This window comes from Anabrus simplex, chromosome 14, assembly GCF_040414725.1.
Source record: "Anabrus simplex isolate iqAnaSimp1 chromosome 14, ASM4041472v1, whole genome shotgun sequence".
Lineage (NCBI taxonomy): Eukaryota > Metazoa > Arthropoda > Insecta > Orthoptera > Tettigoniidae > Anabrus > Anabrus simplex.
The window spans coordinates 80,134,542-80,155,654 of NC_090278.1; the positions used below are offsets into that span (position 1 = coordinate 80,134,542).

General features: G+C 41.5%; 1 protein-coding gene across 1 annotated transcript in view; it reads left to right on the forward strand.

Annotated features, from left to right (window-relative positions):
- The first annotated feature begins 530 nt into the window (after window positions 1-530).
- Window positions 531-21,113, forward strand: part of LOC136885510 (circadian clock-controlled protein daywake) — a 72,166-nt gene continuing 51,583 nt past the window's right edge. Inside the window, exons 1-2 of the mRNA XM_067158105.2 lie at window positions 531-647; window positions 19,631-19,714. Of these exons, the coding sequence (XP_067014206.2) occupies window positions 575-647; window positions 19,631-19,714 (157 nt within the window). The 5' untranslated portion in view covers window positions 531-574. The remainder of the gene's footprint in view (window positions 648-19,630; window positions 19,715-21,113) is intronic.

Genomic DNA, 21,113 nt, shown 5'->3' on the forward strand with positions numbered 1-21,113 from the left:
TGAGGACAAAACCATTCAAGATAGAATGAAATTTAGAAGCTTAGTAAACAAACATAAATTTGCAGAGAAACCAACAAGAAAAAATACAGGCTGGACAGAAACACGCAGAAAGGAACACAGTGAAAAAATGAAGAGATATTGGGAAGAAAAGAAGAAGAAACATTGTGCAAAATAAGTTCAAACGCGCTCCACAGCTGGGCACAACGAATCAAAAAAATAATAATAATAATAATAATAGTAATAATTGCATATGCATTGCACCGTATAGTGTTCGAAGTGTGTATCTTGATGACATGGTTTGAAGAACTTGAGATATATTATGGAATTATGAAACTAAGGCGCGCCCCTCACTGCTGATATCCACGAGCCACCACTGTATGTATTGTGTAGAGAAACCAGTCAGTCCAGTAACCAAGCGTTGTCCGCCCCCTCCAATCCCCTCTCCATGTTCCACCTACCAAGCAGGGGATACACAGACAAAAAATAAGGGAAGGCGTGGGCAAGGAAGTGCAGTATAAGTAAGGATGCAACCTGCTTGCTTTGTTTGTGCCAGCAGTTCGTTGAACGCGGAAGCATGGCTGTGAAGTACAATGTTCGTCTTCTCTTCGTCGTATTATGTATCTCCTGCGCTGTAGCTGATCAACTACGTAAGTCCTGTTGCTTTATTGAATATATATTTAAAGATTTCTGTACTTCCCGTAACTGAAATGGTGGGTGACTTACAACCACAGAGTTAGCAGGAGAGACTGATTTATACGTCATTCAGGAGGGACAATTTGAACTACCTATAACGAAGAAGTACTCATATTATTAAGATAAAGTATTAAACAATCTTCTTAGGCACCTATGATGACAGTTGGGCTGCAAGTGAGTGTCGATGTTAGAATGAGTTCTCGATTCAAGGTACTTAAACAGGTTAGATAAAGCTCATATTTGTTCATAGTTTACACGGATCATCTACTGAAAGGTATAAAGTGGCAGGGAGGGATTCAATTAGGTGGAAATATAGTAAGCAGTTTGGACTGTGCTGAAAGCTTGCAATCTGAAATTAGTTGCATGACTGCTGTATGATATGAAAGTTACTAGAGTGGTGTTAGTAGGGAATAAACCTAAGAGAATCGCGTGTCAGTTTGCAAACACCAAGCTGGAACAGGTAGATAATTTCACGTTTTCGCAGGATGAGAGTAGTAAGCGAGATTGCATCAAGGTGCAGCAGAGCTAAAGCGATCAAACGTGTTGTATATGAAGAAAGTCCGCTCTTGGACGAAACTACTCTTACACCGATCTGTTTTCAGACAAACTTTGTTTACCGGGAGTAAAACCTGGGTGGACTCGGGATATCTTATTCACAAGTTAGGAGTAACAGACGTTAAAGTAGTGAGAATGATTGCTGATATAAACAGGGGGGAAAATAGCAGGAGGTTACTCGGAAAGAAGAGATAAAAACTAAGTTAGAAATCGACACGAAACTGTGCGTATAAGCCGGTTTCGGTGGTGGGGTCATGTGAGGTGAATGTTACCTAGGAGAATAACGGACTCGGTCATGGAGGGTAAGAGAAGTAGAGGGAGACCAAAAACGACAATGGTTATTTTATTCAAGTTGTTTTACGTCGCACCGACACAGATAGCTCTTATGGCGACGATTGGACAAGAAAGGGCTGCGGGGGGAGGTGGGAGGTCGGGAGGAAGCGGCCGTGGCCTGAATTAAGCTACATCCCCAACAATACCACACTCCTGATGAAAGACTTCAAACAAATTTTTAATTCCTATGTCAGGGATTCTTACTCAGCCTACGTGATTATAATTGAGGAGCTATCTCACGATGAGATAGCGACCCCGGTCAGGAAAGCCAAGAATAACGTATTGACGACACGACACCTCATAATCTGTAAGCCTAAGGGCTGAGCAGCGGTCGCTTGGTAGGCCAAGGCCCTTTGGGGCTGTTGCGCCATGGGGTTCGGTTTTGGAAATTTGTTGAACATTTCCTTTGGTAAATTATTCAAAGTCCGCCTTTGTGGTTTAGTTTTAGTGTGATTAGCTGCCACCCCCGGAGGCCCGATTTCGATTCCCGGCTCTGCCACGAAATTTGGAAAGTGGTACGGAGTCAAGTGAGTACGGGGTCAACTCAGCCTCGGGAGGTCAAATGAGTAGAGGCGAATTCGATTCCCACCTCAGCAATTCTCGAAGTTGTTTTCCGTGGTTTCCCACTTCTACTCCAGGCAAATGCCGGGATGGTACCTAACTTAAGGCCACTTCTGCTTCCTTCCCTATTCCTTGTCAATCCCCTATCCCTTCCAATCTTCCTATCCCCCACAAGGCCCCTGTTCAGCATAGCAGGTGAAGCCACCTGGACCAGGTACTGGTCGTTCTTACCAGTTTCATCCCCGGACCCAAAGTCTCACGCTCTAGGACCTGCCCTTGAGGTGGTAGAGGTGGGAACCCTCGCTGAGTCCGAGGGAAAAACTAACTCTGGAGCGTAAACAGATTAAGAAAGAAGGAAAGAAAGAAATTATTCAAATCCCGAATTCCTCTCCTGATAGATGAATATTTGCCCCAATACTTCCTCTTGATTTCCTACTTTATCTTCATATTATTATTACAATCTTTCCGTCTTTAAAAAGATCCTCTCAAGCTTATTCTATTACTAATTGCAATGCATGACATCTCTCTACTGACGGCTCGGACCATACCGGTTAGTCGAGCATCTCGTCTCCTTACTCCCAAGTCTTCCCAGCCCGAAGTTTGTAGCGTTTTTGTAACGCTACACTTTTGTGGAAAATCACTCAAAACAAATCCTGCTACTTTCCATTGGGTCTATTCCAGTTCTCATATCAAGTAGTTGTAGAGCCTCCGTGGCTCAGGCTGCAGCGCACCGGCCTCTCACTGCTGGGTTGCGTGGTTCAATTCCCGGTCACTGCATGTGGGAATTGTGCTGAAAATTGGGTTAAATCCTCTCATTGGGATACTTAATATCTCAAAAATTGAACATGTTACAGACGTGAATATTGCCATTTTGAATCCTTTTTAAAAAATAAAGAAATACGTACGTATTTTTAGGATGAAGAGAATTGAAAAAGTGAGCAATTTTTTAAAATGAGTATTTCTTATAAATAAAATTCTAGGGCATCCGTTGTCTGTAATGTAATTTATTTCGCCAAATTGTAATATATTTGTCCGTTTCAGGTCAATTCCTATCGTATCAGTAGTTTTTAGCTTTCGTGTCTGTTTGTCTGTCTGTTTGTTCCACCACCACGGGTAGAAGGCTGAATAGTTCTCGACCAAACTTCATATTTAGAGTCTACTCATTCAGGAACAGGTTTCAATATGCATATCACTTAAAAATCCCTTAACAGACTGGGGTTTTAAAGCAGGACCAGACAAGGTTTTCAATTTTCTCTTACACTACATGAAACGCCCCTTCACGGAGCTTACTCTTCAAATGGCGGAGAATACTATTTTCTACAGGCTTCATGCTCTACCTGGCCGAGGCGGTAAAGGCGTGCTCGGTTCGCCCGGAAGGACGTGGGTTCGAATCCCCGTCAGGAAGTCGTAAAATTTAAGAAACGCGATTGCAACTTCCGGAGGTTCACTCAGCCTGCACCAAAAATGAGTACCGGGTTAATTCCTGGGGGCAAAGGTGGCCGGGCGTAGAGCTAACCACTCTACCCCATCACGTGCCGAGGTTAACAATGGTGGAAGCCTTTACCTTCCACTCCTCCAAGGGCCTTCATGGCCTGTACGGAGGTGACTTTGCTTTGCCAGTGACGGACACCCTCACAGACCTACAGTCATTTGAAGGATCCATAAAAGGAGAAAATCAGAGGATGTATCATATTTCTCTCGGCTTTATCCCCACTAATCCCTCATTATTGTATCATCAGGTACATATAATGTCATGGTAATCACTAGAGATGGGAATTATAGGCACGAATAGGTTAGAATGCAAATGTATTTGAACAAGGCGCAAGTTTATGTTACCCGCATGACGGTTCTGCGGTGAGATTTGCATAAATATTATCGATCTGAATTATCAGAACCCCCAAAATTTATGCAACTCCCCGACATATCTGAAGAGCGGCTAGATTTCACTTGCGCCTTGTTCAAATACGTTTGCATTCTAACCTATTCGTGCCTATAATTCCCATCTCTAGTAATCACATGGAGTTCAAATATTTTCGTTAACATTAGGTGTATCAAAAGACTGCATACAACATACGTTTAAAAATATGTTATTTCCGTCCTTTATGCACGATTGATAATAACTCAAATGATTACTAAAAGTTGGATTTTTTGTCGAAGTCCTGCGGGACATATCATGCATGTCACTTCAAGGTGGACAACGGGAAAAACAAAAGAACCCTTTTACTCTTTTCGATAGAACAGATGCTAAGGGAGGTAGCATCAATGACAGAGCGCCACACCAGTGGTCAGAGATATAATATGTAACATGAGAAACATGAATAATAACGATCAGCGTACAATAAATGAGAAAATCGTTATCATTCCTTCTCGATTTTGTTCAGTGTAATCATATTTCAAGTTACTGACATGCTCTTTCGTACGAAAATATTATTTTAACAAGTCGCGTTAAACGTGTGAATGGAGCCATGTTACTTCGCATCAATTCCTGAAGGTAACGTGTAATCCACTGCAAATGCACGTGTGAAGAACGGGTTACACAAGTGATAATTGGTATTTTGAATCTCCTTTAGAAATAAAGAAACAAATAGTTGTTTTCGGGAAATTCACTTAAGGCGAGATAGGAGTTGAATTCTTATTATGAGGATATTTATATTTGAAAAACTGAAGATGTTACAGGCATGAAAATTGGTATTTGGAATCTGCTTTAAAAATAAACACGCATTTTGTTTTCGACTTGAAGGAGAGAGAGGACTGTCATCTTAGCTTGAGAAGACAATACCACAAACAAAGAGGTTGTGGGGTATATGAACCTTAACTTTTCGATGTCTTTTATACTTAAAGGGATTTTCAGATTATGTCTTAGTGAAGTACCGAGGAACAATTACTTTCATCACATTATGAAATTTACGCGAGCGAAGACGCGGGTCACAGCTAGTAGCAGCATATTCAGACCGTAAGTTGTCTTTGAAAGGATGTTACGTATTCAAGAACAAGTGGAAAAATACCTCGAGTTGAAGGTGCCCTTGGAAGGTTCGAGATAACTACAATGGTTACAAACAGGTTTGAGGCACGTTTGCTTTCTCCTGGTCAGCCAACCCTGCTGCTGGTAACACTCTAGCTTCATTAAGGCGAGATACATGATAGTAGTGGTGTGACTGGCAGTGATTTTACACTCACAGGTCAAACTGTGATTGCTATTTTGAAGTAGCAGTGATTTTTAACTGTGATTAACTGTGATTCAGCCAACGCCACCTAGGATACAAGGCCACTCTGCGATGTCGTGCAGCATTCAGTACACGGGCGAACTCGCGCTAACGCTGAAAACAAATACTCATTTTCAGAATCATATTTTAAACAGTTATATACATTAGCTTTTTTCAAAAAGTACGCCACCGTACGAATCAACAAGGACTATTTTATTTATAATTGCTAGTTGATGTGCCCGTGATTCCCTACGGGATTTTCAGAAAGACTGAATTTGTGGTTTTCCTAACAGAAGTCAACATAGGTCATTACAAAATAGTCAGTAGGAATGTAACGATTAAAAGCAACATTATCATATAAAATACTCGATCAAATTAAAAACTGCAGATTTTCTCACTTTTAACGAACAGTACTAAGGTGCCGATCTAACAGTCCAAAGTTCCAGAGCTGGAATGACCAGGCCGTAGACATCCGTGAAGATTCTCTACCAACTTTCCGTTAAATATGCACACTGCTCATTCGAGTCAGTGCCTCAAAGAAGGGATTGAACAGCTCGAATGCTATGATGAACCAGTGTGTTATGTACCAGTAGCATCAGAAAATTTATGAACCAGAGGAATAGCATGCTAAAGAAGAAAGTTAAATAACTCCCCAGCTACTTCCCGCTAATATTCAGGTAGGCTGTTACACTCGGTATGACCGGGCGAGTTGGCCGTGTGGTTAGGAGTGCGCAGTTGTGAGTTTGCATCCGGGAGATAGTGGATTCGAACTCTACTATCGGCAGCCCTGAAGATGGTATTCCGTGGTTTCCCATTTTCACACCAGACGAATGCTGGGGCTGTACCTTAATTAAGGCCAAGAACGCTTCCTTCACACTCCTAGCTCTTTCATATCCCATCGTCGCCGTAAGACCTATCTGTTTCGTTGCGACGTAAAACAATTTTAAAAAAAATACTCGGTACGCAGTAGCAATCCTAACTATCGGAGATGGGTGGCAACAGAAGACACAAAGCACGTCACAACAAACAATGTTCTAAGTAATGTTATTGTTGATCAATTTTATGAGCTTTCTATATTGTAGCCCTTCACATTTAGTTGGTTTTTTTCCACTCTGCTATAGCCTATTAGGGCGGCTTATAAAATTATTTATAGAGTAGACTGTAGTTCCTTATTCTCCGACTTTACATACCGATTTTCATTAAATTCTGTTTACCTATTTTTCTCGTGACTCGGCGCTGATATGGACTTAGTAACAAAAATCCAAATTCATGAATATATCTGTGATCATAACCGGTACGGTAACAATATACAAGACGTACATGATCGGAAATTTAACACTATGTAACTTTAGTTATGCAGTATTTATCGATACGACCACTATTAACATAAATATTTGAGAATTAAATTGTAGGCCTTCCCCTAAACTACCATTTCACTCAGCGTGAGTAAAATTAGTTATGGCCTCGATTATAGCAATATATTCCCCGATTTTGCATACCGATTTTCATTAAGACAGGACCACTAATAAATATTTGAGAATTGAATTTTAGGCCTTTCCCTAAACTACCATTATTCTCAGCATGAATACAATTATTTATAGCCTAGATTATAATGACTTATTCCCCGACTTACCGATTTCCATTAAGATACGACCACTAATAACATAAATATATGATAATTAAATGTTAGGCCTTTCCGCAAACTACCATTTCACTCAGCGTGAATAAAATGATTTATGGCCTAGATTGTAGCTACTTATTCCCCGACTTTGCATACCGATTTTCATTAAATTCTCTTCAGCGGTTTTCTCGTGATGCGTGTATATACATGCAACTGCGACCTTGGTGTGGATCACAGTTAGACCTTTGAGTGTGATGCTGTAATACAGACAGACATTACGGAAAATTAAAAAGTGCATTTCCTTGTTACTGTGGACATGACTGATACAGAAATACCATCCTTTTTGAATTCTGAGCAATGTACAGAAAAAACTCTTATAGATTTGAAGGTTAACCAATTGTCTTTTATCAAAATCATTGGTATAATTATGTTGGAATTATAGAGCTACTCATTAAGGAAGAAAATCAGGGAGTGAGGAGGAGAAAATGAATTCTTCTTCTTCTTCTTCTCCTTCTGACACTTTTCCCACACCTGTGGGATTGTGGGTGCGAACTGCGTCGCACATGAGGATTTTGCCCTGTTTTACGGCCGGATGCCCTTCCTGACGCAACTCTATATGGAAAGATGTAATTTGCGTGTTTCTGTGGTGGTTGGTAGTGTAGCGTGTTTTGTGAAAATGAAGAGGAAAGTGTTGGGACAAACACAAACACCCAGTCCCCGAGCTAGAATAATTTTTGTTGCTATTTGCTTTACGTCGCACCGACACAGATAGGTCTTATGGCGACGATGGGGCAGGAAAGGCCTAGGAGTGGGAAGGAAACGGCCGTGGCCTTAATTGAGGTACAGTCCCAGCATTTTCCTGGTGTGAAAATGGGGAACCACGGAAAACCATCTTCAGGGCTACCGACAGTGGGGTTCGAACCCACTATCTCACAGATACAAGAAGAATTAATATGACGCGATTAAAATCCTCGACCGGCTGGGAATCGAACCCGGGTCCCCTCTGAACCGAAGGCCTCAACGCTGACCACTCAGCCAAGGAGTCAGACAGGAGGAGGAAAAGATTATTCTGATAAAATGCCCAAAACTCACTCAGTGTTCGCCTGCTGCCACTTCTCTTGTTAGCAATACCACTAATTTTAGTACCGAATACTTATACTACTGTACAATAGTGTAAAAACAAAAAACAGTAGGCAAAATATTATGCCTACAACGTCATAAATCACTGATCAAAATACTTAGTCAACTCAACTGCTACATCACAATTTTTCACTTTTAGACCTACAACCACAAGCCACAACCCAATAAAATGAATTATATAATGAGAAGACTAAAATAAATCACAGGTTGGGAGGTTATAAATCCCACAACACGACAATAGCTCCTTTCAAAAATGGGCAAGATGGCTTTCACGGTCGCAGATTCTAATTACTTTCTCTTCCTGTGATCGTATGACAATGTCGACAAGGTGTTTACAATCACAGCGCAGCCGCAACTGCGACTGTGGTGTGGGTCACAGTTAGACTTGGACTTGTGAGTGTGATGCTGTGATTACTGATTTAGATTAGTTGCTACTGCTTTCTTAACTGCTAGTCTGTTAACTGCTATTGGCTGCTACTATTGGCCTTGCTGCGCGTTTCACGCTGGTTGATCACGTTAGTTTAAGGATTTCTCGCAGCGCAGCGCTGCCGCCTGCGAAACATCACAATCGCAGTTAAGACCTGCTAGTGTGGCCAACCCGCTAGCAGGTTGAACTGTGATTTCACACTAGCAGTGATTTAGTAGCAGGTTTGCAAATCATTTCCCATCACTACATGATAGACAGAGGCCCGGTCCCTTAGCTGTTCTCTAGGTTCACAGCGCCCCGAGTTCGAGTCCCGTCAGGGCCTAGGAATTTAAGTGTTGTTTTTCATTCTTCTAGCTAAGGGACAACGCATTTTAATTTATATAATTTATACAACTCATCTATATATTCAAAATAAGAGTTTTGCCTGTACATTACTCAGAATTGAAATTTAATCGCATTTCTGTATCGGTGATGTCCGCAGTAACAAGGAAATGCACTTTCAAATTTCCCGTCCTGTCATTCTGTGTGTATCTAAGAATGTGCGTGCAACACGAGAAAATGGCTGAAGAGAATTTAATGAAAATCGGTATGTAAAGTCGGCGAATAAGGCACTACAATCTAGTGTATAAACAATGTTGTTCACGCTCAATGAAATGGTATTTTAGGGGAAGGTCTAACATTTCTTCTTCTTAATCTGTTTATCGTCCAGGGTTGGCTTTTCCCTCGGACTTAGCGAGGGATCCCACCTCTACCACCTCAAGGGCAGTGTCCTGGAGCTTCAGACTTTGGGTCGGGAGATACAACTGGGAAGAATGACAAGTACCTCACCCAGGCGGCCTCACCTGCTATGCTGAACAGGGGCCTTGTGGAGGGATGGGAAGATTGGACGGGACAGGCAAGGAAGAAGGAAGGAAGCGGCCGTGGCCTTAAGTTAGGTACCATCCCGGCATTTGCCTGGAGGAGAAGTGGGAAACCACGGAATACCACTTCCAGGATGGCTGAGGTGGGAATCCAACCCACCTCTACTCAGTTGACCTCCCGAGGCTGAGTGGACCCCGTTCCAACCCTCGTATCACTTTTCAAATTTCGTGGTAGAGTCGGGAATCGAACCCGGACCTCCGAGGATGGCAGCTAATCATGCTAACCACTACGCAACAGAGGCGGACAGGTCTAACATTTAATTCTCAAATATAAGTGTTATTAGTGGTCCTATCGATGTATGTATGTTGGGTATTCAGCCCGAAGGCTGGTTGGATCCCGAACAGGTCCACCATTAGGTATCATAGATGGCCTACGTGTCACTGAAGAGGCGTACTAGGGAAATGAGGAGTGAGGTAGTTTTCCGTTGCTTTCCTCACTCAGCCAGAAGTTGCCATTGCATATCAGTCTGCCAAGCCCACTGAAATGCGTGCACCAACCGACCGTATGAGCGACATTTTCACACCATTCATAGCAGGGACTGACTGCAGAAGGAATGGCATTACTAGCATCGCTCATACCTCAGCCACTTTCATATTGTCAAAGCCAAGGATAAGACTGAGACGGGTCAATGGAAGTAACAAATTTATTCTAGCCCATACCAGAAGACATAGTGCACTGTAAACACTGTTCTATCGATCAATACTGCATAACTAAAGTTATATAGAATGATCAAATTTCCGATCATTTATGTCTTATACAGTTTTAGTGTACCGAATTCTTCTTCTTCTTCTGTAAATCTGTCTTGGGATAGGTAACTGGATATCCTCCATAAATTTCTGTCCTGAGCATCTTGTTTCTCCATTGTTTGACACCTGTTAATATTCGAAACCTCCTTCTGCCTCTTCCTTTTCTTCCACGCATTTTTCCCTCCATTCCCCTCTGTTGACAATTTCTACGTAGTATGTGGCCCAACCATGATATTTTCCTCTTCCTTATCGTTTCCATCAGGTGTATCTTCTCTCGTACTTTTCTTAGCACTTCATAATTCCTCACTTTATCTGCCCTCTTCACTTTTTCTATTCTTCTCCACAACCATATTTCAAAACTAGCCAAAAAAATTTGTTTCTTTCTCCATGTCCATGTTTCAGCCCCATATAACACCAGACTCCACACGAAACACTTTGCGAACCGCTTTCCTCAATCAATAGGGATTGCCTCTAAAGCCCACTAATCGTCTGTCTGTGGCGGTGTGACGTAAAACCACTAGAAAATAAAAAGCCCTCTAACCTTTCCGAAAGCTTCTTTTTCCACAGATATTCTGGGAATTTAGACTTTAATTGCCGAGCATTGCGAACATAGAAATATTCTTTAATGGTGTTAAGTGGCGACAAAGAAAATTTTGAAGATAATTATAAATTTGAGAAATAATTCATAAAGGAATGATCACTCGAAGAATAAGACAAGAAGGGATGATGAAAGAAAGAAGGACTCCCTTTACATTAGATGCTCTGATATCACAGAGTCGAAAGAGAACTAAATGTGAAGGCCTACAATATCGAAAGCTCATAAAATTGATCAATAACGGTTGTTGTGATGTGAGTTTTCTCTTCTGCTGCCACTCATCTCCGATCGATGAGAATAGAGCATGCCAGAATATTGTTGGAAAGTAGCTGAAGACTCTACACAAGCTATACGATTGTCCCGTGAACACTATACCGCATATCAATCAATCAATCAATCAATCAATCAATCAATCAATCAATCAATCAATCAATCAATCAATCAATCAATCAATCAATCAATCAATCAATCACTCAATCAATCAATCAATTAATGAATCAATTAATCAATCAATGAATGAATCAATCAATCAGCCAATGAATGAATGAATGAATGAATGAATCAGTGAATCAGAATATCAATCAATCAATCAATCAATCAGTAAATCAATGAATGAATGAATCAATCAATGAATATGTCAATCAATCAATCAATCAATCAATCAATCAATCAGTCACTACTGATCTGCATTTAGGGCAGTCCCCCACGTGGGAGAATCCCTATCTGTTGTGTTCGAAGCCTTTTCTTAAATGATTTGAAAAAATTTGGAAATTTATTGAATATCTCCCTCGGGAAGTTATTCCAATCTCTAACTCCTCTTCCTATAAACGATTATTTGCCCCAATTTGTCCTCTTGAATTCCAGCTTTATCTTCACAGTGTGTTCTTTCCTACTTTTATACACACAACTCAAACTTATTCGTCTACTAATGTCATTCCACGCCATCTCTCCACTTGGGCGAACAGCTCGTCTCCTTTCTCCCAAGTTTTCCCAGCCAGTACAAATCGAACTGCTTTTCTTTGGATTTCTTCCGTTTCTTGAATCGTGTAATCCTGGTGAGGGTCCCATACACTGGAATCATACTCTAGTTGGGGTCTTACCAGGGACTTATACGCCCTCTCCTTTACATCCTTACTACAATCCATAAAACCATAAATATCCTCATCCATGTGCAGAGATCTGTACCCTTTATTTAGAATCCCACTTACGTGCATACCCCAATGAAGACCTTTCCTTATATTAACACCTAGGTACTCACAAATCACTACTGAAGCATGAATTAGTTCATAAATCACTTTCCTTAGAACTGGATTCAGAAAGGGCATCCGGCCGAAGAAAAAGCCCAGGATGGAAGAAGTAAATTAGGCACTTCGTCATGTGCTGGGTTGAAGATACTTTTTAACACTCTTCATCCTGAGTACGTTCTTCCACCTCTGCATCCCTCCCTAAAGCTGGCTGGGAAGTGTTAGAATTTAATTGTCTGTCTGAGGATGGCAGCTATCGAACAGTGGATATTGTGATCTAGAGCCTCGATATTTAGGCAATAATAGGTTAGAATGCACAACCACTGCATGGAGTAACACGCATACTAGCCCGCAGAACGATTGTGCTATGAGATTTGCGTAAACGTTAGGGGGTCCGGCCTACTAGAAACCTCCAGTATTTATTTATGTTACTTGCTGACCACACGACACCTCGTAATCTGCAGGCCTTTGGGCTGAGCAGCGGTAGCTTGGTAGGCCAAGGCCCTTCAAGGGCTGTAGTGCCATGGGGTTTGGTTTGGTTTGGATTTATATTACTCTCGGTACATTACGGAAGAGTGGGCTATACGAGACTTCATACTAACCAAATTAGTTTGCATTCCAACATATTACTGTCCAAAAATGCAGCTTTAACTGATAATAAATAGAAAAATGAGAAGGGCCGTTGTTGCTAACTCAACCCTGAGAATAGAACAACTTATTCAAGAAGGGACACAGGTGAACGACGTTGTATGTATGTCCAATCCTTGTTCCGTTTCTCTACGGGGTGGGGTATCAAGTGAGATAAATCTTCGTAGCAAGTTTTTACGACCGGATGCCCTTCCCGACGTCAACCTCATCAGAGGAGTTAATGAAATGAAATAATAACGCTGGCGTGTAGCCTGCTCGTGGTGGTGGTGGTGATTATTGTTTTGAGATGAAGTACCACTAGGCAACCATGCTCTATATAACACTAATTAGAGAGCAAAAATGGAAGGGATCCGACACTTCGAAAAATGAAGGTATTGGTCAAAGACAGACAAGGGCCACGAAGGGCCTCGAGTGCTCTAATACCGTTGGGAAGTTGGATAGGATACATGAAAGTGAGGAGCCTGGCACAAGTAAGTGGAAGCAATGCCAGGACTCAGCTAAGGGCACCTGGTTCAGGTCTTTCAATTTGACTCCGTATGGGTGACCTGCGTGCCTATGACGATGGGACCCTACCTGTGATGAATTCTAATGATGAAGACGACACATGCACGCAGTCCCGAACCGTTGCAATTAACAAATGAAGGTTAAAATCTCCAACCCGGCACCTCTTGGGCCTAAGGCCGACACGCATACCATTTAGCCATGGACTCGGACATGAGATGAAATGCATTTTATTTTGCTATTTGCTTTACGTTGCACCGACACAGATAGGTCTTATGGGGAGGTTGGGGCAGGAAAAGGCTTGGAATGGGAAGGAACCGGCTGTGGCCTTAATTAAGGTACAGTCCCAGCATTTGCCTAGTGTGAAAATGGGAAACCACGGAAAACCATCTCCAGGACTTCCGACAGTGGGGTTCGAAACTAGACCTACTATCGCATCATTCATTTCATCTTACCGGGAGAGTTGGCCGCGCGGTTAGGTGCGCACAGCTGTGAGCTTGCATCCGGGAGATTGTGGGTTCGAATCCCACTATCGGTAGCCCTAAATATGGTTTTCCATTTTCACACCAGGCAAATGGTAGGGCTGTACCTTAATTAAGGCCACGGCCGCGTCCTTCCTACTCACAGATCTTTCCTATTCCATCGTCGCCATAAGACCTATCTGTGTCGGTGAGACATAAAATTAATAATAATAATAATAATAATAATAATAATAATAATAATAATAATAATAGTAATAAAATGGACTCGAAACAAAAGCCAATGAAATTAGGTCCCAAAAGATGGTAACTTCACATCGACCAACTCAAAATAAGAAATAACAAAAATGCATCTCCAAGCATACAAAACTAAGACATTATAATACAGTCATTAAACCAGAATGTCTTTATTGATCCGAGACGCTAATTTTGAATACCAAAGCAGACATTGAAAACATTGAGAAAAAGGAACGCAAAATCATAAGAAAAATTCTAGGCCCAAAACTCACCAACGGACAATACCAGCTTAGAGGCAGACAGGAAATCAAACAATACACAAATATTTACAGCGACATTCGAAAATACAGGCTAAGATTCTATGGTCATATTAAAAGAACGCATCTGGACAGAATTACCAATTCTATGGAAACAGAAATAAAGCTTAAAAAAAAAGAGGACACAACGAAATGGATTGGCGAAATTAAAACCGATTTGAAACAGGCAGGAATTTTTCCAGCAGATCCTGCTCCATGGTTAAATGGTTAGCGTGCTGGCCTTTGGCCACAGGGGTCCCGGGTTCGATTCCCAGCAGGGTCGGGAATTTTAACCATAATTGGTTAATTGCGCTGGCACGGGGCTGGGTGTGTGTGTCGTCTTCACCATTTCATCCTCATCACGACGCGCAGGTCGCCTACGGGTGTCAAATCAAAATACCTGCATCTGGCGAGCCGAACTTGTCTCCGGGACACTGCCGGCACTAAAAGCCATACGCCATTTCATTTCGCTTTTCATTACCAGTGGATGTCCAAAACAGGGTAATCTTCAGTTCAAAATTTACAAATGGCAAGTTGACTAAGAGGAAGGAATGGAACAACCTGGTCTGAAGACAGAAAGGAAGCCCACAGTAAAAGAATGAAAGAAATATGGGCACAGAGGAAGGCAAATGCACGGCTCTAAGTACTTTGCGTAGTCTTAAAGGGTATATTCGCATATGTATATAATAATAGGCAAGGTGTTCACTGGCAATTTGGTAGGAAGAGTGCGAGCGTTGGTTGGGAGTAAGTTGTATGAAAACCACTCTGGTTTCAGTCCACAGAGGGGCTATCAGGATCATATGTTTGATATGCGGCAGGTAATTGCAAAATACTACTAGGAGAACAGACAGTTATGTTTCTTAGATCTAGAGAAGGAATATCACAGAGTATCTTAGGGAAAATTTATTTGCCGTACTGGGGGACTATGCGATTAAGGGTAGATTATAAAAATCAGTCGACCGAGCGAATTGGCCGTGAGGTTAGGGTTGTGCGGCTGTGAGATAGTAGGCTCGAACCCCACTGTCGGCAGCCCTGAAATGATTTTCCATAGTTTCCCAATTTCACGCAAGGCTCATAGTGGGGCTGTACCTTCATTAAGGCCACGCTCGCTTTATTTCCATTCCTGCCTCCCTCCTATCCTATCGTCGGGATAAAACTTATGTGTGTCGATGTGACGTAAAGCCAATTGAAAAAAAAAAGAATCACTCAAAGGCATTAATGTTGTCAATTAGACTGCAGTTAGAATTGATGATAGAATGAGTTCTTATAGATGTTAGACAAGGCTGTAATCTTTCACCTTTGTAGTTGATAGTTTTACATTGATCATGTGGTGAAAGGTGTACAATGGCAGGAAGTGATTCCGATAGGTGAAAATATAATAAGCAGTTTGGACTCTGCCTTTGGTTGATGATTAGGCCAAAGAAACGCCGCTCCCATAATTCAAGACAGCGAGAAGTTATGACCAACTTAGGCCTAAGAGTCAATGTCACCGACACACTAATCATCGTTGTAGTCGGGAGGCAGAATGGAAAGAATAAGCACATAAAATTAATAAGAATAATAACATCTCGCTGTCTTGAATTATGGGGGTGACGTCTCATTGGGCAAATATTTAGCCAATGGCAGAGTCCATTCGTACCACAGCCAGCCATGGTTTAATATCAATAACAAAGACAACTAATAACATGCTTAAATATTTGAGAGGTACCGGTACAGTAATTACGTATCTCGCCACTGTAAAGCATAGATTGCGCTATTGTAATTCTTGGAACTCATACGACCCAAATAATGGAAACAGAATTATATGTATACAATAGAAGCAGTAGGATTTGTAACTGGTCCAGATCGGACGGTAACGTGAAACCGGACACAGTAAAGTGTATATTGCACTAATGTCAACAGGATTAAAGCTGAAAATCTGAAGTCTAACATCTTGTAACTTGAAAATAGATGCAATTACTTTGATATGAATTTAGCCTTTCCAAGACTAAATTGATGTCAGGAGCGGAGTAACCTGCTTCATCCCTGCGTCTTCGACGCTACGTGGCTCTTCTCAAGATGTCTCTCTATTCACATACGCAGTGTTACCATACGCTGTCATTGCGATATCGGTCCATTCACCGTACTATTTGAGACACACGAACATAATAACATAGGAAATAAAACATTAACCCTCTGAATTAACAAGCTGATTTCGAAAGGTCAGATATTATTTAACAACACCTTTGTTTTACTCTACTTCTTTTATCTTCCATGGCCAAGAATCTTGGATATTTACCGTATACAAGACAGACTCTTAGTTAACGTATCCCCTTCCATAGAGAGAATGTGCTGAAAGAGCTCTGTAATGACGAGCAGAGAACGAGGGATTAGGGATGGACTGTTTAAGTGTGTAGTAAAAGTCCATGCATTATATATTGTTGAGATGTGATGGGCACATTGGTGTGGATAATGTGTATACGTGTATGTGTGTGTGTATGTGTAAATGGACATTCTATGAATGTTGAAGTATGAGGGTGGATAATAGGGGCTAAGCATAAAGGGCGGCTGGAAATGTACCTGTAGAGTAAGTGAGAAAGGAACTGTTGACCGAGTTAAATAGGAAAGAAAGGGAGAAACAAGATGGTGGACTTGTGGGACGTAATGGTGAGAAAGGGAGAGATAGGCCTGACCTATCTCATGCTAAAGTGCTGAATCAGACTGACTGTAGTTGTAGATTAGAGTAAGGTAGAAAGCAGTATTAGGTTAGTGGGGAGTAAGATGGCAATGAAGCAAAGAAAGAAGAGCCGAGTTATGGTATCTGTCTCGGGAGGAGAATGCAGAGGTAGCATGCTACATGTGGAGTTGGCAGTCCACCCACGTATGAGCTGCTACATAGAGGAAAGGTGGGGAAGCTAGCATTATCATCTTAAGGTGTCTATGAGGGCTCGGTTTCCGGGCTCATGAAACATGTCTGATCGTGGCATACCAGGGAAGAGTGGTCGGAGTTCCTCACCAAGGGCCAGACAGATTTAGTTATAGATTTAGTTGTAGTTAAGTAGAAAGTCCAGACATATGCTACCTTTATTTCCTTATACCGATGGATGTAAGTATGGTGGGGTAATCAAGCTGTAATATATGTAAAAGAGTATCCTCCTCCATTCAGCTCACAATATTCCGGGTCAATATACAAAGATTCATCAGTCGAATCCGTTCCCAATTTAGCTGTACCTCCTCACTGCGAGTGAGCCGACGATCAATCATCACCACCGTCACCAGTTTGTACCAACTCTTAAAACCTCCACTCAACCTCATTGTCCGACTCGTTGGCTGAACAGTCAGCATACTGGCCTTCGGTTCAGAGGGTCCCGGGTTCGTTTCCCGGCCGTGTCGGGGATTTTAACCTTAATTGGTTAATTCCAATGGCACGGGGGCTGGGTGTATGTGTTGTCTTCATCATCATTTCATCCTCATCACGACACGCAAGTTGCCTACGGGAGTCAAATAGAAAGACCTGCACCTAGCGAGCCGAACCCGTCCTGGGATATCCCGGCACTAAAAGCCATACGACATTTCATTTCAACCTCATTCATCTGCTAGAGTCATTACAAGCCATCTCTCCAATGACAGCTCGTTTGTCTCGCTCGTCCCAGCGCTAAGTTTGCAGTATTTTTCGTAACACTGCTCTTTTGTCGTAAAACAATTGGGCTGCATTCCTTTGGATCTTCTTCAGTTCTCAAATCAAATACCCATGGTCAGGGATCCATTCTCTGAAACCATTCTCTAAATGGGGCCTTACTGGTGACTTAAAAACGCCCTCTCATTTACATCCCCACTACAACCCTTTATAAAAATTATAACGGATCAACAACCTTTATTTACAATTATGAACTTTCCCTATATTAACACCTAGATACTTATAGTGAACCTCATGAAGTAGTATCACCCCACTGACTCAGTAATTAAAACTGAGAGGACTTTTCCTCTTTGTGAAACTTACAGCTTGGCTTTTCACCCCGTTCAGCATCATACCATGATTGTGTGCTCCATTTAAATTGTCATTGGTTTTTCTTCTTCTTGTTTCGTACAGGCCGACGAAGGACCACGATATTTAACTAATGCTTTTGGGGAGGGTTTTGATAATTGTCCAGTAACTGCGCATCCTCTCCTTTGTCCAGAGGGTACCTGTCTTCATTCTTGGTGGCTTTTCCTGGAACCTCATTTGTTTAAGCATCCACCTGAGAGATATTCGCTTTTTTGAGTCTCTTTCTGTTTCTCCCAGTTTACTTCCATCAACCATGGTGTTTTCATCTTCCTCCTCCGCCAGTAATAGAGAATCTGGTTGGTTAGTCTGACATGATGCATCCTGTAGACAAGTCCATAAAATGCTACGCGCCTCTTCCTGGCCACAGTATTTGTAGAGATCTTCGTTGTGCTGCCTTTCGTATTCGTTCCCTTCCTTGACTGATCTTAACATCTTCCTCAATGTTTCCCTCCTGCACTTCGTGCTTATCTGTGAGTCTCCTTTTTTTTTAAATATTACAGGGAGGATCAGTGCCTTCATTTCATTTTAATGCTATTTATTTATTTATTCTTAATCGTATGGTGTAAGAGTAGATCGCCTACCTCTTTTAATTTCACGACTCATTGCTGCAACATCGTTTCATTCTCGTGCGAATAATCGAGGAGCTTTCTCACACGGTACGGTTGCAGAAACTTCAATACCGGCAGACATTTCCACTAGGGAGCATTTTTCTTGGTAAATCAAGTGGAAAATGGACTGTATTTTACGCTGTTTTATATATGTATTTGAGTCTTTTCCCGATCCTCCCAGTACCTGCAGATCTTTGTTTAATTCCATCAACCTCCAGTAATCGAGAAGCTGGTTAGTCAGTCTAGCATGATGCATCCTGTAGGCGTGTCCATAAAATGAAATGAAAATCCACAACCTGTTTCTAGTCATTCGACCGGGTCAGGGATAGAATGAATGATGTCCCCAACTAGAGGTGATGATAGGAATTTTGCCGGCTGACGAAGCTTGTCGCACTCATCTGGGGCAATGATTAATGAATGACAGATGAAATGATAATGGAGAGTGTTGCTGTAATGAAATATGACAGGGAAAACCGGTGTACTCAGAGAAAAACTTGTCCCGCCTCCGCTTTGTCCAGCACAAATCTCACTTGGAGTGACCGGGATTTGAACCACGGAACCCAGCGGTGAGAGGCTGGTGCGCTGCCGGCTGAGCCACGGAGGCTCTACATGTGTCCATAAAAGGCTATTTATTAATTTATTTTTACGGAGGTATGAAAAGGACTTCTCGATTTTTATTTTTCGTGCACAGTGTAGTAAGAGAAAAGAATGTATATATGATTACTACTTGCACTGATCTGATGTTTTGGTACCGCTGAGATATAAATCTAATTGTGTCTTTATTTGTTTACATTTCAGCTTCTTATATCAAGAAATGCAAATTAAATGACGAGAAATGTTACGTGGAGAGTGCGCAGGCTGCGTTACCTCATTTTGTAAATGGTAAGTACCGACAGCATCAGTATCTTCCGCCATTCACTCTGTCACACCTCGTCGGTTACCCTAGCGATAGCAAGATAATTTTGAAATAAATATATCCTAGAAATGGGTGTAATAAATAGTGTCCTGTAACAAAATGTGTGACGCTATGTTACCTAGCAACAGTATCTTGAGAGCTGCACAGGCCATGGATCTCTATGTCATGGCCATCCACACATGGCAGCCTACAAGGTTTCTAGGTAACATCGCGACACATATTCTGTCGAATGACATAGGCTATTTATGAACATTTCATTTTCCTGAAGGGAAATTTAATAATTTAATTTATTAATTTAAGTTAATAATTTAATGTTACACGCATTACCAACAGGGCAAAACTCATAGACCCATCAAGAATACTCCAACTTAACGTCATATATTATCTGCTTGAGTGTATATATTAGGCTCAACACCCACGTCTATTGATTTCATGATCTTCTTTCTCACTTTTCATTAAGGCAAGAAAAACCCAGCTACAGATGAAAAATCGAATTGAGATCTTTTAAATATCTACAGCGTAGATAACACAAATACTTTAAAAAATGACATTATTATGTAAAATGGGTATTTGAGAAAAAAGTAGACCCGATGGTGCACTTTTGAAGGACACGCACACTTTTACAGTGTTTTACGATTGAACCTATAATTTCTAAACTATTAGAGATATTTCTGAACTCATTTTCATTCTACTCAGCAAAGTGCAATGCTTATGTTGATAATTATGATCTGTTTGTATTTACAAAATGTTATTGTATATCCGAGTGTTGTGACACTGTGTTTCCTTAGCGTACAGTTGCTAAGTGAAAAGCATCTGGTAAGAGGAAGTATGAGGCAAATCGTTATTACTAAAATTTTCTCAGAGTAAATGAGGGCAGTTTAGGTGAAAATGCAAATTATTGAAATGCCGTAGGGGTTAACGTCACTATGTGCTCACAAAATGTTAAACTTGACGCAAGTACTGCAAAAAAAACGTTTAATTCTTAGGAAAGAAAGAAGAGATAACAAAAAGAGCCAGAAGAACGAAGAGGAACCTAAAAGCAACCAAGAGAGATAATATAACCCAGAGTATAGGGCAGGAATATGCTAAGAACAATCTTTGGTAAGTACAGATATAACACAAGCTGGGTCTTATCGTTTTATTCTAGATGGCTAGCTTCGCCATCCGCAAGGGGATGCCTATAGCTTTGCTGGTTAGAACTGTTTGGCGTGAGTTGACGCATCGCTTCCCCCTTTCCGCTTGCACGACATGATGAAGTACTTTCTTACGCTCCGTTCCCTTCTTTAAACCTGAACCGAACTTAGCTTTCACCTTCGTGCCTATCTGCCTCTTTCACAGAGGCGTCTCGTGCTTTGACGAGAGCCA